Source organism: Micromys minutus (assembly GCF_963924665.1).
Source record: "Micromys minutus genome assembly, chromosome: 17".
Classification (NCBI taxonomy): domain Eukaryota; kingdom Metazoa; phylum Chordata; class Mammalia; order Rodentia; family Muridae; genus Micromys; species Micromys minutus.
The window spans coordinates 29,809,804-29,830,686 of NC_137952.1; the positions used below are offsets into that span (position 1 = coordinate 29,809,804).

The window sequence follows — 20,883 nt, forward strand, 5'->3', positions numbered from 1 at the left end:
ACGCCCTGGCTGGAAGCCTCCGGTGTGCCTCTACATCTGCATTTATTTCCCAAGCAACATCCATTCAAGTGTCAGACTACAGTCCTAAAGGCCCGTGACCTAACACAAAGCAGCGAAAAGAATGCCTGAGACCTGTGGTTTATTTTTAACTACACCTCCTATGCAATGTTATCACCTTTCACGTGCTAGGATCGTGACCAATCTTTGTCAACCATTTTTGAATACAATATTGGGTTTGAATTTGGAACGAGTATCTCGGTTATCTCGGGAAACTATAATTCTGCTCCAGGGCGGTGCTGAGGAGAAATCTGGCTGGTAAGGGTGAGCATGACAACCGCATTTGATCCCCAGAACACAGTGAAAATGCCAGGCATGGTGGTGTGTGCTTATAATCCCAGTGTGGGAGGCAGAGACAGCTGGATCCTTGAAACTCGTGCCGTCACCCAGAATGCTTTGTGAACTCCAGAAGAGTGCAAAAGAGGTCCTGTTTCAACAATGAAGGTGGGTGGTACCTGTAGAATGATATCGAAGATTGACTTCTGATCTCCACAGGAAGACAAGCACATGTGCATACCTCCTTTCAAATATGTACCCACACAGTGTGTGTGTGTGCGTGCACACACATACACACACACACACACACACACACCACACAAGCACACAGACACAGTACATACACATACACAGACACACACACACAGCACGCACACACAGCACACACACACACAGCATACACACAAACACATAAGCACACACACAGCACACACACACAGCACACACACCACACAAGCACATAGACACAGTACATACACATACACAGACACACACACACAGCATACACACACAAACACATAAGCACACACACAGCACACATACACACACACACACACACACACACACACACACACGAACTCTCATCTAACAGCTACAATCGTATTACACTAAACTAATGAGACCTGAAACCAAACTCTCATAAAATCCAATCTGGAACTCAAAAGTTTATTAGAATAAAAATACATATACAGTATTCAACATTAAATGTATTTCATGTCACATGTGTTTCCTTTACCTGCATTAGTTTTTTAAAAATGCTCTATGCCTTAAATAATTTGCATATATGTAAACAAGTCTTAGATTACCAAAGATGCCATTATACCTGTTAGATATTGGACACGGACCTTTAGGAATGAGATCTACAAGTTTCACTCTATCACACTAAGCACTTCTCTAAGCTTTTGGAAGGAAGGAAGGAAGGAAGGATAACGCACTTGAGATGAGGTAAGAGGCAGAACAAGAGTTTAGTACTGAATGTTGACAGAGAATGTTAAAAGCATTCACGAAAAAGTCACTTTGTTTCGTTTTTATTTTCAGTGTTTGCATAGTCTAGGTTATTTAAAAACAAAATTAAAAAAAAAAACAATTCATTTTTGAAAAAGAGACAAATATCCAGTTCTACTTAGGATCTGTATTTTTTCTCCTAAGTCTTTGTCCATTCAGGAAAAAAAAAAGTAATATGAACAGTCACAAGTTCACCAAACAGGAAAAGGAGACAAGGTTAGGACCGACATTTCAAGCTGCCTTTAGGAAGGAAAATTAAAAACAGAGGTAGATGGTTAAATATTAGCGGCCAAGTTACTCAAGTGACTAATTTTTGCCCTGGTATACATTTACTCAACTTCTATATTTGAAGCCAAATAGTGAATAACTTTAGGAGAAGAAAGTAAGATCTATCAAAAGTTATCTTCCTCATGTCAATGAAAAATAACCCAGGTTTGGGAACCCTGTTAAGGATGTGATTGTTCAAAGCACTGCAGTTCATGCATTTATTAAAGCGAGAGAAGGGCCTTGCTGCTTCTTAGGTATATCTGAGGCTATGCCCCAACCCACACCATGCCTGCTCAGTCAAAGTAGGACTGAAGGGGGCCTCGGCGCCGGACGTCACAGGTCCAGCAGTGGAAGCCTCCTCCCAGGGAATTGGCATTTCGGATGTTCACCTTGATGGTACTGATACCTGCATTGAATGAGAAAGACAAGGCCAGTTAGACGAACTTACAGAAAGTTCCCTGTGCAGAGAATGAAGCCCAAACACCTGGAAAAACGTTCAGATCCCTCAGGATGGTCCAGTCCACAGTGGTCCTTTCTTCTGGAATCTTTTTAATCATAGCTTACACTTCAGCTAACCCAGACCACCACTAATGTAATGTCTTCAACAGAAAAAGTCAGAGACTCAGGTTGTGTTCTATTGACTGTTCCCAAACCAAGAGCCTGGGATGAGATATAGCTTCTGAGTATTAAAATTAAATACTGAAAAGCCAAGTCTACATAGATACAATGAGGGTATGTTCATCTCTTACAGATGAACTGTGCCAGGCTACCTCAAGGAAATAACATGTCGGGTACCAGGGCTGACCAGACCGTTAGTTAGCTTTATCTGGCACTGTTTGTAGACATGCTTACACTGTGAGCAGGCTGTTTAACTAACAGCAAGAATGTTATGTTAGACACAGTAGGCCTTTAAAATGAGTAATCTGTTCCTTTTCCTCCTTCGTTTGGGGATCCAGATGAACTGCATTTACTGCAGTGCTCACAGGAAGAGAAAGGAGGCATAAGAAGGACTCCCCTGATGTCCTCCTCCTACGTGGGGCTTGCAGACTGAGTGAGGTTTGAATGACGAATATGAAGCACCTGCGTCCTGTCTGATCGAAGTGTACTCTTCCCGAATTGGAGGGACTCGTAGCTACTTGGTGAGACTTATAGAAGTTATCCACATTTAAAATTTTGACTTTAACTACCAAACTAACCTGTCAAATCAGATTATTTGGCACTTTCTACTAGTTTAAGTTGGGGGGGGGGGGAGAACATAACAGATGAAAAAGTTGAATCCAAGTAACTTTGTTACTTAATGACAGCCAAGGAAAAGATTCTGCTCAGCTTTCAAAGCTGCCAGGCTGTCTTATTTTTTAAACCAATTCTACAGTATGGATGGATGCTCCAAATAAGATAATCTTCTATGGACTGTATCTGAAATGTGGAGCAAAATTACAACAACCTGAGTTCAGCAAATAAGCTGCCTGCCTCTATCCGAGTTCACCCTGACGATATGTCAAATGGCTCACACACTTAACCTGTGTCCTTTGGCTCACGTAAAATTCTTTCTTCCACTGTTTTCCTCAACAGTATTAGAATCCTAGTCTAAAGTTTAATTGTCGGAATAGGAAAACCTGCCCCAAGTAGAAATCAACCCTGCTCTATAAAAGTGAAATGGCTGGCTGGCACCCTTTATTGCAATGCAGAACCATGTTAACTGATCTTAATGCATTCTGTCACTTTTCTAGTTGTGTCCTTTTGAGCCCCCTGTCATGCTTTGTATATGCTTCCCCAGGGAGTGGCACTATTTGGAGGTGTGGCCTTGTTGCAGTCAGTGTGTCACTGTGGGTCTTTAAGACCCTCATCCTAGCTGCCTGGAAGTCAGTATTCTGCTATCAGCCTTCAGATGAAGATGTAAAACTCTCAGCTCTGCTTGCACCATGCCTGCTTGGATGCTGCCATGCTTCTGCCTTGAAGTTAATGGACTGAAGCTCTGAAACTGTAAGCCAGCCCCAATTAAATGCTGTCCTTTATAAGACTTGTCTTGGTCATGGTGTCTGTTCACAGCAGTAAAACCTTAACTAAGACACCCCCTGAAACATGCAATTACCATTAAAATTACTTCTAAAGGGCCTTTAGTAATTTTTTTTGAAGAAGGCAGAGATTCATTTGAATATTGGTAAGTCTCAACACACAGACACAAGGAAACCAGCAGAATTACAGAGGATATTAACTATTGACAAGGGAAGGTTTTGGAACTTATGTCACATTCCCACCTTTTAAAGACTATGCTTGTTAGAAACAAAAAGCTCTGCCAATTATAAAAATAACAAAGTGGTACCTTGAAAGGGAACAGAAATTAATTCAATTAACCATATCTTAGGCTCTGCGTGCCTTGTCTTCAGCTAGGGGTGAATGTTAGCACCGTGACAATGAGCTACACTCGCCACACATACCCAGCTTCTCGAACATCTTTTGAATTGGGACTTCGTTGGCATCTACCATCACGCGCTTCTCGTCTAGCATTAAGACATTCATGGAGAGCCATTTAGATGACATCCAGAGGGGATGGTCTGCAAACAGCAACAACCGTTAAACAACGAATATCTGGTGCCATTCTGGCTTACAGCAGTGACTTACCAGGGAAGGAGGCTGAAGCGACAGCCCAGTCCCTTTCCTGCCTCACCTCTCACATGAAAACTCATCTTACCATCTTATTCTTGTTGACCACCTTCTTCCTGACAAATATTCTCTATGACACTGAACTTGCAATCCTCCTGCCTCAGCCTTCTCTATGCTGGTATTACGGCCCTGTTTCACTATGTTCTGCTTCTAAGTAGATTTTGTGCTCCTGGGGATGAAACCCAGGGATTTAAACATGCTAGGCAAGTGCTCTACCACAGAGCTACATTCCCAGCTCTGAGAACATGTCTTTTTAATTGCAAAACAGCAAATCTACAAATGCTACTACAAATCAATCACTACTCATCAGACATTTGGAATTCATCCTATCTTATTTTAAACATCATATCTTGCATCATATAATATTTTTAAAGTTTTGTCTTCCAATTTTATTTTCCATAAAAGAAAAACACACAAACACATGTCGCAGCCTGACTCTAGGTCAGCTGTCACTTTGCTGCTCAGTGGGGAAATGCCAACTCTAATTTGATAAGACTTGGCTATCTCTACAGGTGAAGAAGATCGTTGGTCAGGAAGGATGTAAAAGCAGACATACCATCGGGGATGACGGGTGTTGGAGGAGTAACTATGGTCCATCCTGCTTTCTTAAAAAGATCAATCTGCAAAACCAAACAACCCAACAGCATTAAGTCCACATTTGTTATTTGGTTTCTGGCAGTCCTTGTTTTTTATTGTTTTAAAGATGGGGGTCTGCCATGTAGCCCAGGCTGGCCTTGATCTTGCAATCCAGCTTCCTCAGTATCACAAGGAGTTGGGATTATAGGCCTGCGCTACCACGCTCAGCTCTCCTTCTCACTAATAACTCTTCTTGGCAACTCTTTGTGTCCCCGTTTCCAAAATAAGGATGTAAAAAATGTTTAAAAGTTGATTACTTCATTCAAAGTCTAACTTAAAATAGCTGTGGGTGCCTGTATTGCATCTATACAAAAATGGGCTTGTCGCCGGTGAGCCGTGGATGGAGGAAGGATTCAGGGGCCCCACCCCTGGCTAACAAACTGTGCTATTTGTAGAGTCTTCGTTCTGTATTCAGTGGTGATACCACCAGGCTCCAGTGGGTAAGCTCAATCCATTGGTCACACAGACAGCCCTGATTAAACCAAATGGGTCACAAAAACAACCCAAAAGTCACAAACCTGGGAAGGGACTGGCAGGAAGAGGTTGGTTTGGGAAGATGGGAGAGTTGAGGAGAGAATGCATTGTGTGTCTGAAGTTGTCCAAGAACAAACGTAATTACATGATGTGTGTGTGTGGTCTTTTCCTCCTACTGATACTGTCAGAGAACCGAACTATTAAAGCAGACCATTACTGCTCTGTCCTTATGCCCATTAAGAGCTAATTCATCCTGTCAGGTTTGCAAGGCAGGCTGGTGACTCGAAGCAACAGATAGAATGGCAGCTAAGGAGCTTGGCATTTCAAAACCCTGGGCCTCAGGAGCAGACTTTAGTCCCGAGACAAGGCAGCAGAAAAAAAAGCAAGGATGTCGAAGATGAATGAATGCTTTTCTGTGAAGTACCAGGCGATGAAGAAGTATGACAAAAGCAGCAGGCTGATCTGTAACGACATGGACCTGTGTGACTGCCCGGGATGCTTCGACCTGTGCCTCAAGTGCAACTATGACATCATCATCACCAGGTCTGGTGAGGTCATCAGCACCCTGCCATTTAGTGTTCCTGACTAGGAGATATGCATAGATTCTCTCCCTCCCTCCCTCCTTCCCTCCCACTCTCTCTTTCTCTCTCTCTCCATCCCTCCCTCCCTCCCCTACCCTCCCTCTCTCTCTCTCCCTGTGTGTACTTGTTTGTTTTGGGATGGGGTCTTATTCTGTAGCTCAGGCTGGCCTTGAATTTATGGCAATCCTTCTGCCTCAGCCTCCTAAGTAGTATTAATTTGGGTATATTACATTATATCTGGTTTCTGTTTCTTATACATACATACATACATAAATGTATGTATGGCCATATTACATAATGTATAATATATATATATATATGTGTGTGTGTGTTTGTGTGTGTGTGTGTGTGTGTGTGTGTGTGTGTGTGTGTATACTTTTAAGTTAAACTTCTTTCTCTTGGATAAGTGTTAGTGTTTGGGCAAAATCTTCCCTCAAGCTACAGATGGATGTAGAAAGGGCAGTAATTGTGTAAACCCTCTCAGGTTCCTCAGCTCGTGACCGAAGCCCGAAAGAGTGACCATCAGTATCCCTCATTAACAGCACTCTCAGCTCTTCCTGGAAGTCACACCTCTTCCTTCCCAGGGTGTCTGGTTGAGAACACCTGAGCCTGAAAGCTGTTACTTAGAACATACAGCCACATGTATGCTTTTCTTAGAATGTCATGTATTACTAAGAAAAGCAAACTTGTGTCTTTGTACCATATTTCTTTCGCCTTACTTTTTATTGTTTATATTTTGATGTTAAACTTAAATTTGGTAGTGACCAATATTTTTAATTACCAAACATTTATATTTTACTAAATTATATATTAGTTGGCTAAATTGAGAATCAAAACTTAAATATGCTAAAAGTCAGTGATTAACACATCTCCTTACATGATCAATATTTCAGAATTCTTTTTTAAAGGAAGTCAGCCTTACATGATACTCAGAGTGGCCTGTATGTTTACGAGTTGGATGTAGGGATGAGCAGCTGACTGGAAACATAATGTGGTTGCCTCTGTTCTGACATACTGTAGCAGGTGTCTGGACTGTTGAACTCAGCCTTCCTCGAATAAATCCCCCCTCCCTCTCTCTCTCTCTTCTTCCCTCCCTCCCTCCCTCCCTTCCTCCTCCCTTCCCCTCCTTCTCTTTCTCTCTCTCTCTCTCTCTCTCTCTCTCTCTCTCTCTCTCTCTCTCTCTCTCTCTGTGTGTGTGTATGCATGTGCACATATACATCAACACAGGTGTTTGCCCACTCAGGTCCTTTGCAAGAACAGTATGTGCTCTAAATGTCTGAACCATCTCCAACACCAAACTTATAAATTTCACCATCTTAAGTCAGTTTCTCTTATGTTTATTGTCTGGAAAGCTCTCAAATCCTCAGCCACTAACTTCAGATGTGTACTGTGACCCAATTTACAATTGAAACAAATTCCCAGATGATGCTGATGTCACAGACCTGGGAGTCCTGTATGAAAAGCAAGTCTCTAAGTTACATTATATGTGTAATGAAAGGAAGTGTTAAACAGTGGGACTTCGTGACTTGGAACTGTTTTAATCCACTCAGAATCTTGTTTTAAATAAATGTGAAGTGTGTGTGTGTGTGTGTGGGGAGAACTATTAAAGCTTTTCAAGTTTCAAAATTTTAAATTCCAAGGATACTTTCCTCATTAAAGAAAATTCAAATGCCTCCAACTTAGTTATAAGAAAGCACCATTGTGATGATGCCAAACTCACAGTCTGTATGATCCAGAGTTTCATAGCTTTGCAGGTCATGAATAAGGACAAATGTCACAGATGTAGACTCAAAGCACCATAATTGCCACTAGATATCCATTACAAGTCTGCCATCTCTACGTACAACCATACACTCGCTCAGAATCTCAACACACTCTACTGAAAACGAAACGAATCATCCTGATCATTAGGTGTGAAAATAAGGGATAGACATGAACCATGCACAGCATGAAAGTACTCTTTAAGAAGCTTCCTGAAACCTTGCAAACAACTCACTGTCCAGCTGGACTGAGAGGCAGCAGACAGGAGACAAGAGGCTGAGGGAGAAAGCAACTGAAGCTTGATAGAGCTATGATGTCCCCAGAGTGGGGCAGGCTGAATGGAGTCTCATCCACCTCAAGGGGAAGACACCTACTGCTCATTAGCGTTGCTCTGGCCACACCCAAGTCACTTGCTTATAATCATGTTGAACAGCAATTGGGAATGGTACGAAAAACACTTCTGAATAATAATGTAGTCAGACGCAAATTCGATGCTTTGACAATAGCAAACAGTTAAAATCTAAGTCTGAGGCTACTGTACTAACATCAGCCGTGTAGATTTCTGCACATTAGATATCTCGTAAATCTACCATGAGCAATTCAAAGTCTGATATTAATGCCACCAACCAATGCTAAACTCTTCATTTGGAATCACTGAAAGTGCCAATCTTTTGTTTAAAATGAAGTTGCTGGAGTCTTCATCGTTTCTGGTTGCTAAGATCTTGCCTACCTGGTGACAGGGACGATCAGGGTTGGAGAGCACAAGACCAGGTCCGATGATGTTGAAGGTAGCATCAATATGCATTGGATTGGGGTCTTTAAAAGAGATGATATGAACTCTGTAGTCTGGAGCCAGATGCCTACGCATCCACTCGATGCCTAGGTAGTTTGTAACCTGGAGAAACAAAACCAAAACAATCCTTAAAAAAAAAAATTCCATCTTAAGTGTGGAAAACCAGAAGTGTGTAAGATCTAAATGTTGTTAATTTAGAAATAAAGAATGCAATGACGTAGGTGAGATTTCAGAGCCAGCCTTTAGTAACCTGGCTTCTCTGTGCAAAAATATCTCTTCCGGCTCGAATGAAGTCAGCAGCGTCAAAGCAAGGCTCGAACTCAGTTGTCACAAACTTTCCCTGAGCAGCCAATTTGTGTCTGTCTTCCACAGAATGGATGGGATAATCCTAGTTTGGAACAAGAATGAACACACACAATTATTGATTTTTTTAATATGCTTATCTACAAGGATACATGAGATTGTAAAAATTGGCTCAATGCCACCGTTTCCCAAATTACTAGCAATCAACTCTTGTTTAAAAAAAAAAAAAAAACCTTTGGTATTTCCAGAAACAATTATGTTATGAAGGGCTCTAGCCTAATCAGTGGCTAAGTGTCATAAGATCACAATATTGAGAGGTGGTAAAAGTTAGGAGGTGGGACCTAGTTGGGAGAAAGTGGGTTACTGAGAGTGTGTTGGGGGGGGAGCATCTATTTTTTTCTAGTCTTTTCCTGTATCCCCTCTCTGTTTTCTGTCTGCCAAGAAGCCAAACATCTCCTGGATGCTTCTGCCAACACGCTGTTCTGCCAAAGCACATGGGTGGGGCCAGCCAATGAAATTCACCAAGGTACCAACCAAAATAAGTCCTTTCTCACTTAGATTCTTTCTCCCAAGTGCCTTGCCACAGCAAACAGAAAAGTAATATAAACAAATCAAAAAGAATAAAACCATGTCACCACAACAAAATGTTCAACCAGGCATTAGAATAGCTTCTTGGTGCTCAGAAACAAGTGGTGCGAGGCAGTAACGGGTTCTGAAAACAGTCCATGACACATGTACGTAGGCAGGCAGCTACTTACAATACCGAAAGCCAGTGGGATGACCTCACTCTTCTCCTTTAGAGAAGGAATTTGGTCCTGAGCCCAATTCCTACCCTAAAATGAGATGCCATGCCTCTTCCTGCCAAATTCTGATTTGCCTGGCTCACTTTTTTCATTTCTATCTTTACCTAGAATAATTTTAAGAATTATTTCTATAAATGATTTTTCTATGACTATTAGTTAGCTTAATAAGGACACACATCCCTTGTATTTGTGAGAGGATTGGTTCTAGTACCACATAGATACCAACATCTATGGATGTGCAATTCCATCATATAAAATGGTACAGCATTTACGCAGGGACTATGTCTGTCCTCCTATAACCTTTAGAACGTCTCTATAGTAGTTCTAAGCCTCAGCATAACACAGATGTTGTGTAAATAAACCCTACACTATACCATTGCTGAATGACAAGCCAGGCATGATTTTCAAAGATGTTATTTATGCACAGTCGGTGGCGTGACTGAATGCAGAATCTGCAGATGAGAGCTCAGCCACACCTGCCACCTCGCTGTGATTCTGGCCTACACACCAGTGTATTTTGCTAGAAAAAGAGAAACTTCAGCCTAAAGACTTTTGTGATTCCAGCAATGAACCGTAATGTGCCCTTTGGACGAGTTCTTCTCCCTCTGGTGAAACCATACCCCTCCCTTCTAGAATTCTTATTAGAATAAGTATGCCTGATGGTATCTCCTGAGCCTAGGACGGGAGAGTAAGCAATAAATACATGCTACTGTCATCGCTGCTGCTGTGAGGAATAACATTTGCTGCTAGTTTAATCTAAACATAATCAGTTCTTAAGACTGAAAGTATATAACACGGGCAAAGCATCAGAGAAGCCCTTATCCTCTGCGGATAAGTCGGAACATTCACTGTCGAGCTGGTCTGAATCTAGGAACCTACCTGGTCATACAGTTCGTCAGCCATAGTGGGCTTGGGTGCTGTTGTCCATTTGGCACCTCGGTGGAAGTAGTCTTTGATAATTGATCTGTACGCTCGGTACTCAAAGAAGCGTGAGCGCCATGCCATGGGGGCTTCTATAATCTCATTTCCCACAACCATCAGGATGTCTCGAGGCATTGCACTGTATAAACCTATCAGACCAAAGAGCCCCGTGGGAACCTCAGTGACTCAAATTTCCAGGACATTAAAAGCATGTATAGCATGCCTTTGTAGAGAAACTTTACTAACAACTTTGCATGTCTATATATTTATATGAAACAGAGCAAATGCAATGATATACGTTAGAATGGACTGTTGACAAGAATTCCCTGTTGGGTGGTGATATCAAGCAAAAATGGAAAGGAAGAAGCGAGAGGAATTTTGAACCACTGAGCCTTCTCTAGTTGTACATTCTGCCCCACCTTTTAAGATACAGAAACTGAATTTTTAATGGGTGATACCACAAGATACATACTACGCCAAGATCATTCTGAAAAATAAATTATAGAACTCAAGCACAAAAGCAGTTGAGATGTAATGGCAGTTTTAAAAAGGGAATGTTTCTATTCTCCCCTAAAAGATGTGTGTGTGTGTGTGTGTGTGTGTGTGTGTGTGTGTCTGTGTCTGTGTGAGAGTATGCACATTTGTGGAGGCCAGAAAAGGATGTCAGATCCTCTAGAGCTGGAACGATCTATTATGAGCTTCCTGATGTGGGTCTTGTGAGCCCTGAACCCAGGTTCTCTGCAAGAATAGTTAGTAATCACTCTGAACTGCTGAGTCACCACTCCGGCCCCTCTATTTCCCTTTTCATTTCTGTTAAGGGAGATCAAGGACAGCTCGCTCTCATGTAGACTGTCTCCCACACTTACAAGTCTAGAGAATGTGGGCATCTCAATTGAATCAAAACAAAGCGGATTCCTCCTCAATAATCTCTAAAGCTTTGAAGGACTCATAAGTAAAACAAAGAATTTGTTAAGAAATCCATAGAGCATTCTCTTTACATATCCAAGAAGGAAATGGAAAATCAAGGCTCTGTCAGATTACTTTCTTGACAGCACTGACCTGTAGACTCAAAATCAGGGGTCTTATACTTCAGTGACCAGTCAATGGGGTCAGGCCGCCTCACGGTCACTCCCTCCATTGACAGAATATTGCACATCTCTTCGACCTCAGCAACAGCCTTCTTCAGATGATCTTTGGGAAAGTAAAGACCTCCATTTTTCTGGTAAAATGGCCAGTACTTTTCATATGTATTGGCCTAGAAGCAGAAGAACATAAACAAAAGCATTACAGGAGAATAATGCGGCTGAAGGTAGGTTCACAGGCTGTGAACAATTGCTTGTATAGCATGAGAGGGACTCACTCTACAAAGAGATCTTGTTCAGAGCTGATCCCTAGCCTTGAGCATGCCCATTTCTGCATAGATACCCAGGATTGTTGAATGAGGCCCTCTAAACCATCTCATCACAAATTTTTAAATATTTAATTTTATTTCCATGTGTGCATGTGTGGCCAACCAGAAGCCAGAAAAAGGTGCTGAACTTCCTGGAGCTGGAGTTACAGGCAGTAATGAGCTGGGCTAGCTTTGGGAGTTGGGAACTAAACAAGGGTCCTCCAGAAAAGCAGGAAGCGCTCTTAACTACTGAGCATCTCTCTCTAGCCCCTGAGTTATCCCGATACTTTGAGGCCTTTGATCCTTTAGCCTCAGATCTTTTGCCCAACTTGTCTGTTCCCAGTACAGGATTGGAATCTTCTAAGCCATGCTTCAGCCAAAACAGAATGTAGATGCTCCTGTTATAGTGTCTGGATGAGACAAAACAGGAGAACAAGCAAAGTAGGAGAATCAAGACCCTGCACTAAGCCAAGAGCCTAAACTATCCACAGACTCCTGAGTTCTTTCAGGAAAACATTGCTTCGAGAGATCTTTGTGGGGCAAAAAGTTATTTTAACTGTATTAAAATTAGGACACGTGTGTCTCATGTCTTAACATGCATGGCTCACTTTCTTATTGGATGAAATTTGCATTTTACAAAACTGTGCAGCAGTGGAAGTCAGGCTGTGGGGCTTGTCTGTCAGAGTGTCTCACATTTCACACACCCCTCAATTCTCTCCGATCCAATTTCATATCATTCCAGACCCTTTGGAAAGAAAATCATTTGATACCCAACTTCACAGAGTTTCAGTATTATAGAAGCTAAGTATGTAAAAACCTTCCAAAGGTTATAAACAAAACATAAAAATAATTTTAAAAAAGTTCCTATTAAGAGTGTTTTTCATGCATCTAAGTTATTAGTCGGGCTAAAGAAATATACTGGGAATGTGCTTGCTGTGTCTCATTTAAAAGAGGAGACAAAAGGGTTAAAGACTCAAGTGCACTGGAGTCGGCTTAGTGTGGCGAGATATCCACAGCACTTGGTAATTCTACTCAAGAGACAGATACTCAAACATATGGCCCTTTCCCACACAAGGGCCAGGTTCTGAAAAAGTCATTTGCTCACTTCCTACATAAATACACAGGACAAGGACTTTGCCTTCTGACTGGACAGTGTCCCAAATAGAGTCAGGGCTTGGCTACTATGTCCTATAGGTTTGAACATTTCAGCTTGACATATAAAGCCTTCTAAAACTACCGTTGTTTATTATGGCTCTTGTTCTTAAAGAGTTTTGGTTTCATTTGTTTGTTTTGAGTCAGAGTCTCATTTTGTGACCCTGACTAGACTGTAATTCACCGTGTAGACCAAACTGGTTCAGATCACACGGAGACCTGCCTTCCTCTGCCAAGTGTTGGGAGTAAAGGTGTGTACCACCACACTTGGTGTTTCTCATCAGGACCGGATTTAGTGCCTAGATCTTTAGTGTCAAATACATTTCTTTCTAGGCTATGTGTCTCTGCTTCCATATTTACTTTAGTCTGATAAGTATAACGTGTATGAATGTAATGTAGTCTCTAGTTAGGCTGGGACCCACTGGACGATACAGAACAAGGTGCAAGTCAGATCTTTCACATCTGTGGCTGGGTTGTTGATAAGCTAAAGTCCACAGGCCAAATCTAGCCAGGCTTCTTATTTTTATAAACAGTGAAGGGGACACACCACGCTAATTTATTTACACAGTGCCTGCACTGCTTTTCTGTTATGGTGGCAGGTGGAGAATCCAAAAGCCTCAGTGTAGACACACGTTCCCAGCAAAGCTTGAATCATTTATTGTCTGACCCTCTACAAGAAAAAGTTTGTTGGTCCCTGTGCTGATTAACTTGACTTCTGAAGATCTATGAATAAACAGGAGGCTTGATTTCTGACCCGGGTGGGTGGGTGGGAGGAACATTTCTAAATTACTAAATTACTAAACATTTGCGTACTTTCATGGCTAATCCACTCTTAACAAAACCAAACCAAAACAACAAGTAGTTTCCTGCCCCTAGGAATTTCTTCAGTAGCAGCTAGAAACAGGGGATAACAATGGCTCTTTATTTCCTTCTCTGACACATCCTGGTACTACTACCCGTCATTCACCAGTCCCATCTTCTTATGCTGGGCACATCTCCTACAGTCCACTAAGGGACAAGAAGCCTTTGAGAACCCAGCTCTGAACAGAAGCGGGTACAGTCATGTCATCTTGCCAGACTCACTCCAAAGTATCCGGCTGGAGTCTCAGAGACAACCTTGCCCTGACAGGAAACACTAAGTCAACTATTCGGGGAGAAAAAAATGTTATTTGAACAGATGTTTGTGCAGTTTATAGACTGGCAAACGCTGGACAAAGTTCAAATGATCGGGGAAAACTACATTTTCCAAGAAAGGGTTAGAGATTGTTTGCTCTTCCTTTCTAACCTTGCTGAAGGAGTAAGCTATCAGTAACCAAGTGTTTCCAGGTAAGAAGCTCTCTATGGTAGCACCTGGTGTCTTTGATAACTTGTAACAGAGATGGAGCTACAGTCCTGGAAACATTGTAGTCCCCACATCCCAAAACACTCTGTGCAGAGTCTATTTGCCACATTAATTTTCAAACACTCTCTTCCCAGAGCTGTGAAATCCCGATAGACAAAACTTTTTTGTTAATCTGGTAAACTTGTATTTACAGTAACCTTCATTAATAGTATTTTTAAAGTCTTCTATCAAGGGTCTTATTTAAAAAGACAAAAGTAACTATTTAGTATGTTTTACAAAAGAAAAAGTCATTAGGTTTTTGAAATGGAGCTTTCTGACAACACCTTTATAAATTCCTAACACATATGTCTTGTTTAAACTAGTTTAAACTCTATTTGCCTAAAGAAACTCTACTACATTATTTTATCTCTTTTTTTTTCTTTTTGAAATGAGGTTTTGCCACATAGGCTAAGCTGGTCTTGAACTCAAGATCCTCCTGACTGAATTCCCTGTGTTGCTGGCATTATAGGCATGTGCCACCAAGTCCAGCCTTTATTTTATTTCCTATTGTTCTCGAGTAGAGTAACTTATCTGTGTTCCTGGGCCTGGTGGCATATGTCTGTCACCCTAGAGTTGGAAGGTAGACTCAAGGTCATCTTTGGATGTGCAGCAAATTTAAGACTAGCCTAAGCTTTATGAGATTCATCTATCTCTCTGTCTGTCTCCCTTCTAGAGTAGCCAGGAAAATAAATGAAATCAATATGGCTAATCTACAGCTTTACATATGGCTAATCTGCGGTACATATTTTTGTGATGTATCTGGCAAACTGGACTCATAGAACTAGGATCTGTAATTTTCATGTTTGTACTTTGTAGACTTCTTCATAGGAATCCTACAGGTCAAGCTAGCAGCTGATAACACTAGTTCTCCAACTTTTATCAAATAACTAATTCAGCACAAGCCTCCTGACTTTAATGGCATTTATTCCACAAGTACTTTAAGCTACAAAGTCTAAAGTCATAAATCCCGTGACAAAAACACTTCAAATGACGCCTGAAAAGCCTGATTCCATAAGGTCACATGGTGGTGCAGCTGGAAAGATGGGTTGGTGGTTAAAAGCTCTTGATGTTCTTCCAGATGAGCTGAATTCAGTTCCCAGCATTGGTGTCTGACAGCTCAGAAGCATGTGTTTAGAACTTCTCAGAGGAACTCTAACTCCAGGGGATCTGACACCCTCTTCTGGCCTCCACAAGTGTTTGCACAGGCATGCACATGCACACACACATTAAAAACAGTTAAGGTCACATCTTACAAGTGTATAATGGTCAATAGTTTAAAGACTGGTTAAGTGATAAACTAGTACCTGAATTCAAATTTTCCCAGTCAAAATAGTCAGGGATACTTCTTTTCAAGAAAATTCTTTGAAACACTATACCTTGTTCTGTTTTAAAATACGGGGATAGCATATAAACTAATCTGTTCCTCAGGATTCAGTGATCAGAACCAAAGGTATACGCAGAACGATAGGAAGAAACTTTTGCTGTGTCTGCCAGGTTTCTTGTCAGAATGCTTTGTAACTACCAATGCTTGGCATGGCTCTTTTTTTTAGCCCCCCATCCCCCACCGCACTTCAGCTGCCTCACCAGCCGGGTGTCATAAGACACTTAGAGTCTGTATCAAGGCAGATATATTGTATCTCTCCAGAAATGAGGCTCCTTTGAGTCAGTGTGCTTCTGTTGACGGAGAAGCTGTTACAGATGTATTTCTTGACCCCACATTACAAATGAAAATGTAAGTATTTAGGAAGTACTCTCAAGATGTACTTATAACCCATGATGAACAAGATCTTAGGAACTGCCTACAAAATGGAAGGAACTGCTCTATAACACATCACCAGAACACTAGCCCATAAGGACCCTGGCCATAAGAATACTGCAAATAAATACTGAGGGTTTATTTTTTAAAAGGAATATATTGCTTGTTGCCAGAAAAATTCTGGAAGGAATTGAGAAGGGTATTTTGTAGCTAGGTAGTTGCAGAAGGGAGCACAGGAAAATGGTGAGAGACACTCGGGTGGATAGGAAGGCATGGTTCCTATTGGTTTTTCTTTGCTAAAACTTCAGGTAGAATACTGGAAGAGAAAGAAGTGTAAACAGAAATGAATATCCGCTATGGTAACACACCTCTAAGATGAGGCAATGTCTTGGAGGTGCAAAGAGCCAGCTTGTGAAGAAACCTGAATACTATGAGGGCTTTATCTTCAGTAATGGAAGGAGGGAGTTGGAAAAGCAGAGGAAACCACGAGAGCACAGTGAGTCACATCATCAAATTTGGGTTTGAAACAAGCCACTGCAGTAGCAGCCGGGATGCAGTCTGGAGAGGGGAATGAATGCTGAGGGACCACTGGGAGCTAACTGTCACAGTCCAGGAGGGCAGAGACTGAGGCATGGGGCAAGCTCCCTTTCACTAAAAAAGAATTGGATCCTTGATGTGGAGGATGTGACTGAGGAGAAGTCAAAGATCTCTTGGTGTTTTGGTTCGATTAAAGGAGACTGACAAAGATTAAGAGGAAGAAAGGAAGGATTCGGGGTGAGCAGCAACTGAACCTCTAACTGTGCCAAGTGTGAGGTGCCATGGTGATGTCTACTGTGAAGTCCCTAGTGTGGGTCTAGATGAGATGGCGAGGAGGGCAGAGTCGGGACTGGAGTGAAGGAGTTATCAGAAGCCCTGAGAACTGGGCAAAAAGTGAGACCAGGGACCAGCGAGTCGTGAAGAATGATGTGGAGGAAAACCCAAAGAACAGCTTCTCAGGAAAGTTCTCCTCAAGTCCCAGGGAGGCTTAAAGAGGGAAGAAATTATAAATACCAAATACTGGAGCTATCAAGCAAAATACCTTCAAAATCACTCCTCTGCCCCAGTGGAGGGGAAGCAGTTGCAGAGGAGAGCTGGGGCAGAATCCTGGCTTCAGAAGCTGAGGACCTGCTTCCAGACCCACACACTCTCGGCTTACCTTCACCTCCACTGTGAATGGTGGGACACAGGCATTTTCAGCCCTGCCCACTATCACTTCCTCTAAAGGGTCCCATTCGTTGTAAGAGGAGACAGGGCAGTCCTTGGGCAGAGGGTGGGTGGCCTTGTCTTCAGCTGCACAGGAATTTTGGGAGGAGGCTGTAGCTGCCTGGGTGCTCTGGAAAGTTCGCTGCACCCATCCTATTAAGGACCCTCCAAGCTTAAAAACAAACCATCAAACAAACAAACAAACAAGGTGTGGTTAAAGTGTGAGAAACCAGAATAACACAGATATGTACTTTAGGAGACCCCAAGATGTTGGCTAATAGAGGGGTTTGGGGTGATTTAAAAAAAACAAAAACAAACAAACAAAAAAAACCCCACATAACCTTTTGTTGATTATAAACTGTTTTTGTTTGTGTCACGTGCTGTAACTTTTTAAAACTCCCAAAAATATCTAGTTCCCAGCCACTGCGCTGCTCATCTCTCAACGTTTCTGCAAACTAACTTTCCGAAACTTTCTTAGAAGACAGGCCATCCTCTTCCCTGGTACTGTCCCACAGAAGGAGGAAGTCTTTCTTCCTTGAGCTGGAAGGTTACCAAAGCTGGGCTCTTTTCACCGTAAATAACATGGGATCTGAAAAGACTTTATCTTTCAGAATAAACAAACCAGCCTTTTTCTTTAATCTCTAACACATACTTCTCCTTAAAATTTTTTTTAACATTTCACGTCAGAGAATGACTGTCATCTGCACCATAAGAATTGATTAACCCAGACAGGCACAGAATTTAAACTCTCTCTCTCTCTCTCTCTCTCTCTCTCTCTCTCTCTCTCTCTCTCTCTCTCTCTCTCTCTCTCTCTCTCCTCTCCCTCCCTCTTCCCCTCCCCCTTCCCCCTCTCTCTCTTATGCATCTTATGCAGGCCTGTATAACCTAGCCCCCAAATATCTATCAGGCTGTTAACACCCCCCAGAAGGGGGTTGAAGGGATCCAAGGGTGGAGACCCAAAACAAGAGGGCAAGTGACAGCTGTTGAAGAACCAGCTGCTGGCAGAACTCATGTGCCAGAGCTATTCCTGTCAAGGAGCAAGGGAGGGTCTGCAGGCATGGGCTCGGATATCCCAAGGAAGCAGAGGGCCTGGCGGAGCAGCAGGGGGGACGGTGTGGGGGACCGGATGGACGCATTCCAACTTCCCTGTAAACCCGGGGGATCCGTGTTTCAGCTGGAGCCGGCCTGTAGGCACCGTCCATCCCCTCACATGCATCTTCCCTGAAAACGCCCTCACAGAGCCCAGACCACCACACCACCTTCTTACTGGGGTGCCCAGTCTCCCTCTGAGGCCGCGTAGGCACTCACCCGAGAGCCGATGTAGTGCACCGCCTCGGCGCCTCGGCTGCCGCCGCGCAGACACCGCACCCGCAGCATCGCCCTGTCTTCTCCTGTCTCTCTGCGTGCACAAGGTCCTAGTCGCCAAGCTCGTGCCAGCTCCCAGCCTGGGGCCGCGCGCGCTGCTTTTGTAGCCGCGCCCAGAGCCCGGCCCATTGGCTGCCAGGAACAGGTGGCCGCGGCGTCCGGGGGTCACGTCCCGGGGCTAGCCCTTTTTTAGCTCGTGCCTCCTCCGGACTGGCCAGCGAAGTCCCACAAGGAGGCTACTCAATGCCCAGCCGGGGTGGTTCGTTCGTCTATCTTGTTGGAAGTCCATTTTGCAACCTGAATGTGCAAATCCCAAGGACAGTCTTAGGCTTAAGTGTAGATGTGTGCACTGAGCCAGAACTTTATGGGACGCCGAGTGACACGACCCGTGTAAGTGTCCAGCTTTTGCGACCTGAGCCTGTGTGGTGGTGGTCGTTAGAACACTGACCCTTTCAAATGGCCTTTGGCTGGGTGCCCCTGCTTTGAGAAACTCAGTTATGAAAACACACAGATAATAATAAGTCGGAAGTAAAAAGGGAGGGCTGAAGTTAGCTTCTCCTTCCGAAGCACGTCTTAAAAGTTTCTTTCGACATGACTTGGGTGCTTGATTGCAAAGTAGTTCCCTTAACTGGATTTGTAGAACTAAAACTACAGCCCTTCAATAGACATGTCGCTTCCTCACGGAAGGGGCACATTTGAATACTTCTTGCCAGGCTGTGTAGTCTGACCCGGCTTCCGGCCTCCATTCTCCTGGATCCGGTGATTATAGGCATGTACGATGACCGCACAAGGCTTCTCTGTGATGTATTTTTTTAGAAACAGAGACTGGTGGCATTGATTGTCCCTGGTCCACGAGCGAACCAGAGACCAAAATAAACATCTCTAAGAGGTAATACTGTCAACAGAGAGGCCCCAAGGCCCTCCGAGTCTGGGTTCCTATATTAGCTCTGCTCCTAAAATGCTGCGTGGCTTGGATTCACAACCTTGACCTTTCTAATGAAGGCTCCTTCTGCTAGTGAGGGCTTTGGGGAATCTCAAGAATTTCTCTAAATTTAAAGCCTTTTTACCCAGTAGACGAATACACTCAACTCTGGGGGCTATCTCTCTGCGTGCACTTAGGGTGACCAGAGTTGCACCCTTCTCGGTAAAGGGATTTAAAAAGATGGTTGAGGATATAGTTTAGTAGGGAAATGCTCACCCACCATGCATTTTAAAACAGCCAAATAGCCAAGCCAAATCAAACCTCACTGCAAGCCCTATAAGCCCCATAAGACACATACTGGCTCAGGTTACACAGCAAGTTCCAGGCAGGCTTGGTCTATCTGATTCTCTGTTTCAATGGCTGGTAAATTCTCCTAAGACTCTCTCGCTTAGCTTAGTCTCAGTTCTGTCAGAAATCTGCAAACACCTTATGCCCTTCATTAGAGACATTACTTTTATTTTGAAAGGTAAGATCTAAGCGTGTCTGACTAAAATGAAGTTAGGGTGCAATTTAGTGTTAGATAATGGGAAAGAAACCCTTACAGTCAAACTGACAGCCTTATCTCTTTGGAATCCAGGAGGGAAACAGAGTAGGAGAGAGCAGGCCCCACACACCAGTCCTACGGTTATGAAAGCAAATCACACCATCCTTCCTGCACCTTATTTTTTCCATTTTGAGGACTTAAAATAAAATCAGGAAAAAAAAAATTAACACTTAAGTTCAAATAGGGTAACTAAGGTATATTTCTACAACTAGGACGTAGTCAGGAAAGCCACAATAAAATTATTTGACTCCAAATGACACTGTGCTATACTCTAATCAATGCCTGGCTCAGCCACCATCAGAGAAGCTTCCTCCGCAGTAGACGGGAACAAATACAGAGACCTAGAGCCAGCCATTGTGCAGAAAATGAGAAACCTCAGAACCGGTCATAGATGGGATGGACTGTGTGTGGGGGCGACTGAGACCCTAGATGGGATAAGAAATCCATCAAATTCCTGTGTTCAGGGCTCAGGGAACTCTCCAGAAGAGAAGGCAAAGGACAGACAGACCAGAGGGGATGGAGGACACCAG

The 20,883-nt window shown here is 43.0% G+C and overlaps 1 protein-coding gene across 1 annotated transcript; it reads right to left on the reverse strand.

Annotated features, from left to right (window-relative positions):
- Positions 1 to 978: 978 nt before the first annotated feature.
- Positions 979 to 18,891, reverse strand: GATM (glycine amidinotransferase). Its single transcript, XM_080931034.1, has 9 exons — positions 18,771 to 18,891; positions 17,416 to 17,634; positions 11,601 to 11,796; positions 10,500 to 10,690; positions 8,765 to 8,902; positions 8,452 to 8,616; positions 4,826 to 4,889; positions 4,044 to 4,160; positions 979 to 2,011 (listed from the first exon to the last, which is right to left on the reverse strand). The coding sequence occupies exons 1-9, from the start codon at positions 18,837 to 18,839 to the stop codon at positions 1,899 to 1,901; spliced, it is 1,272 nt and encodes a 423-aa protein (XP_080787160.1). The 5' UTR covers positions 18,840 to 18,891; the 3' UTR covers positions 979 to 1,898.
- Between the last annotated feature and the right edge of the window lie 1,992 nt (positions 18,892 to 20,883).

Excerpts from the sequence above, each read along its gene's own strand:
- GATM (XM_080931034.1), bottom strand. The coding sequence starts at position 18,839 with ATGCTGCGGGTGCGGTGTCTGCGCGGCGGCAGCCGAGGCGCCGAGGCG. Across the intron at positions 4,890-8,451 it reads CTGATCGTCCCTGTCACCAG|ATTGATCTTTTTAAGAAAGC; the intron begins GTAGGCAAGATC and ends TTGGTTTTGCAG. Across the intron at positions 2,012-4,043 it reads AAAGATGTTCGAGAAGCTGG|GTATCAGTACCATCAAGGTG; the intron begins GTATGTGTGGCG and ends CATTCAATGCAG.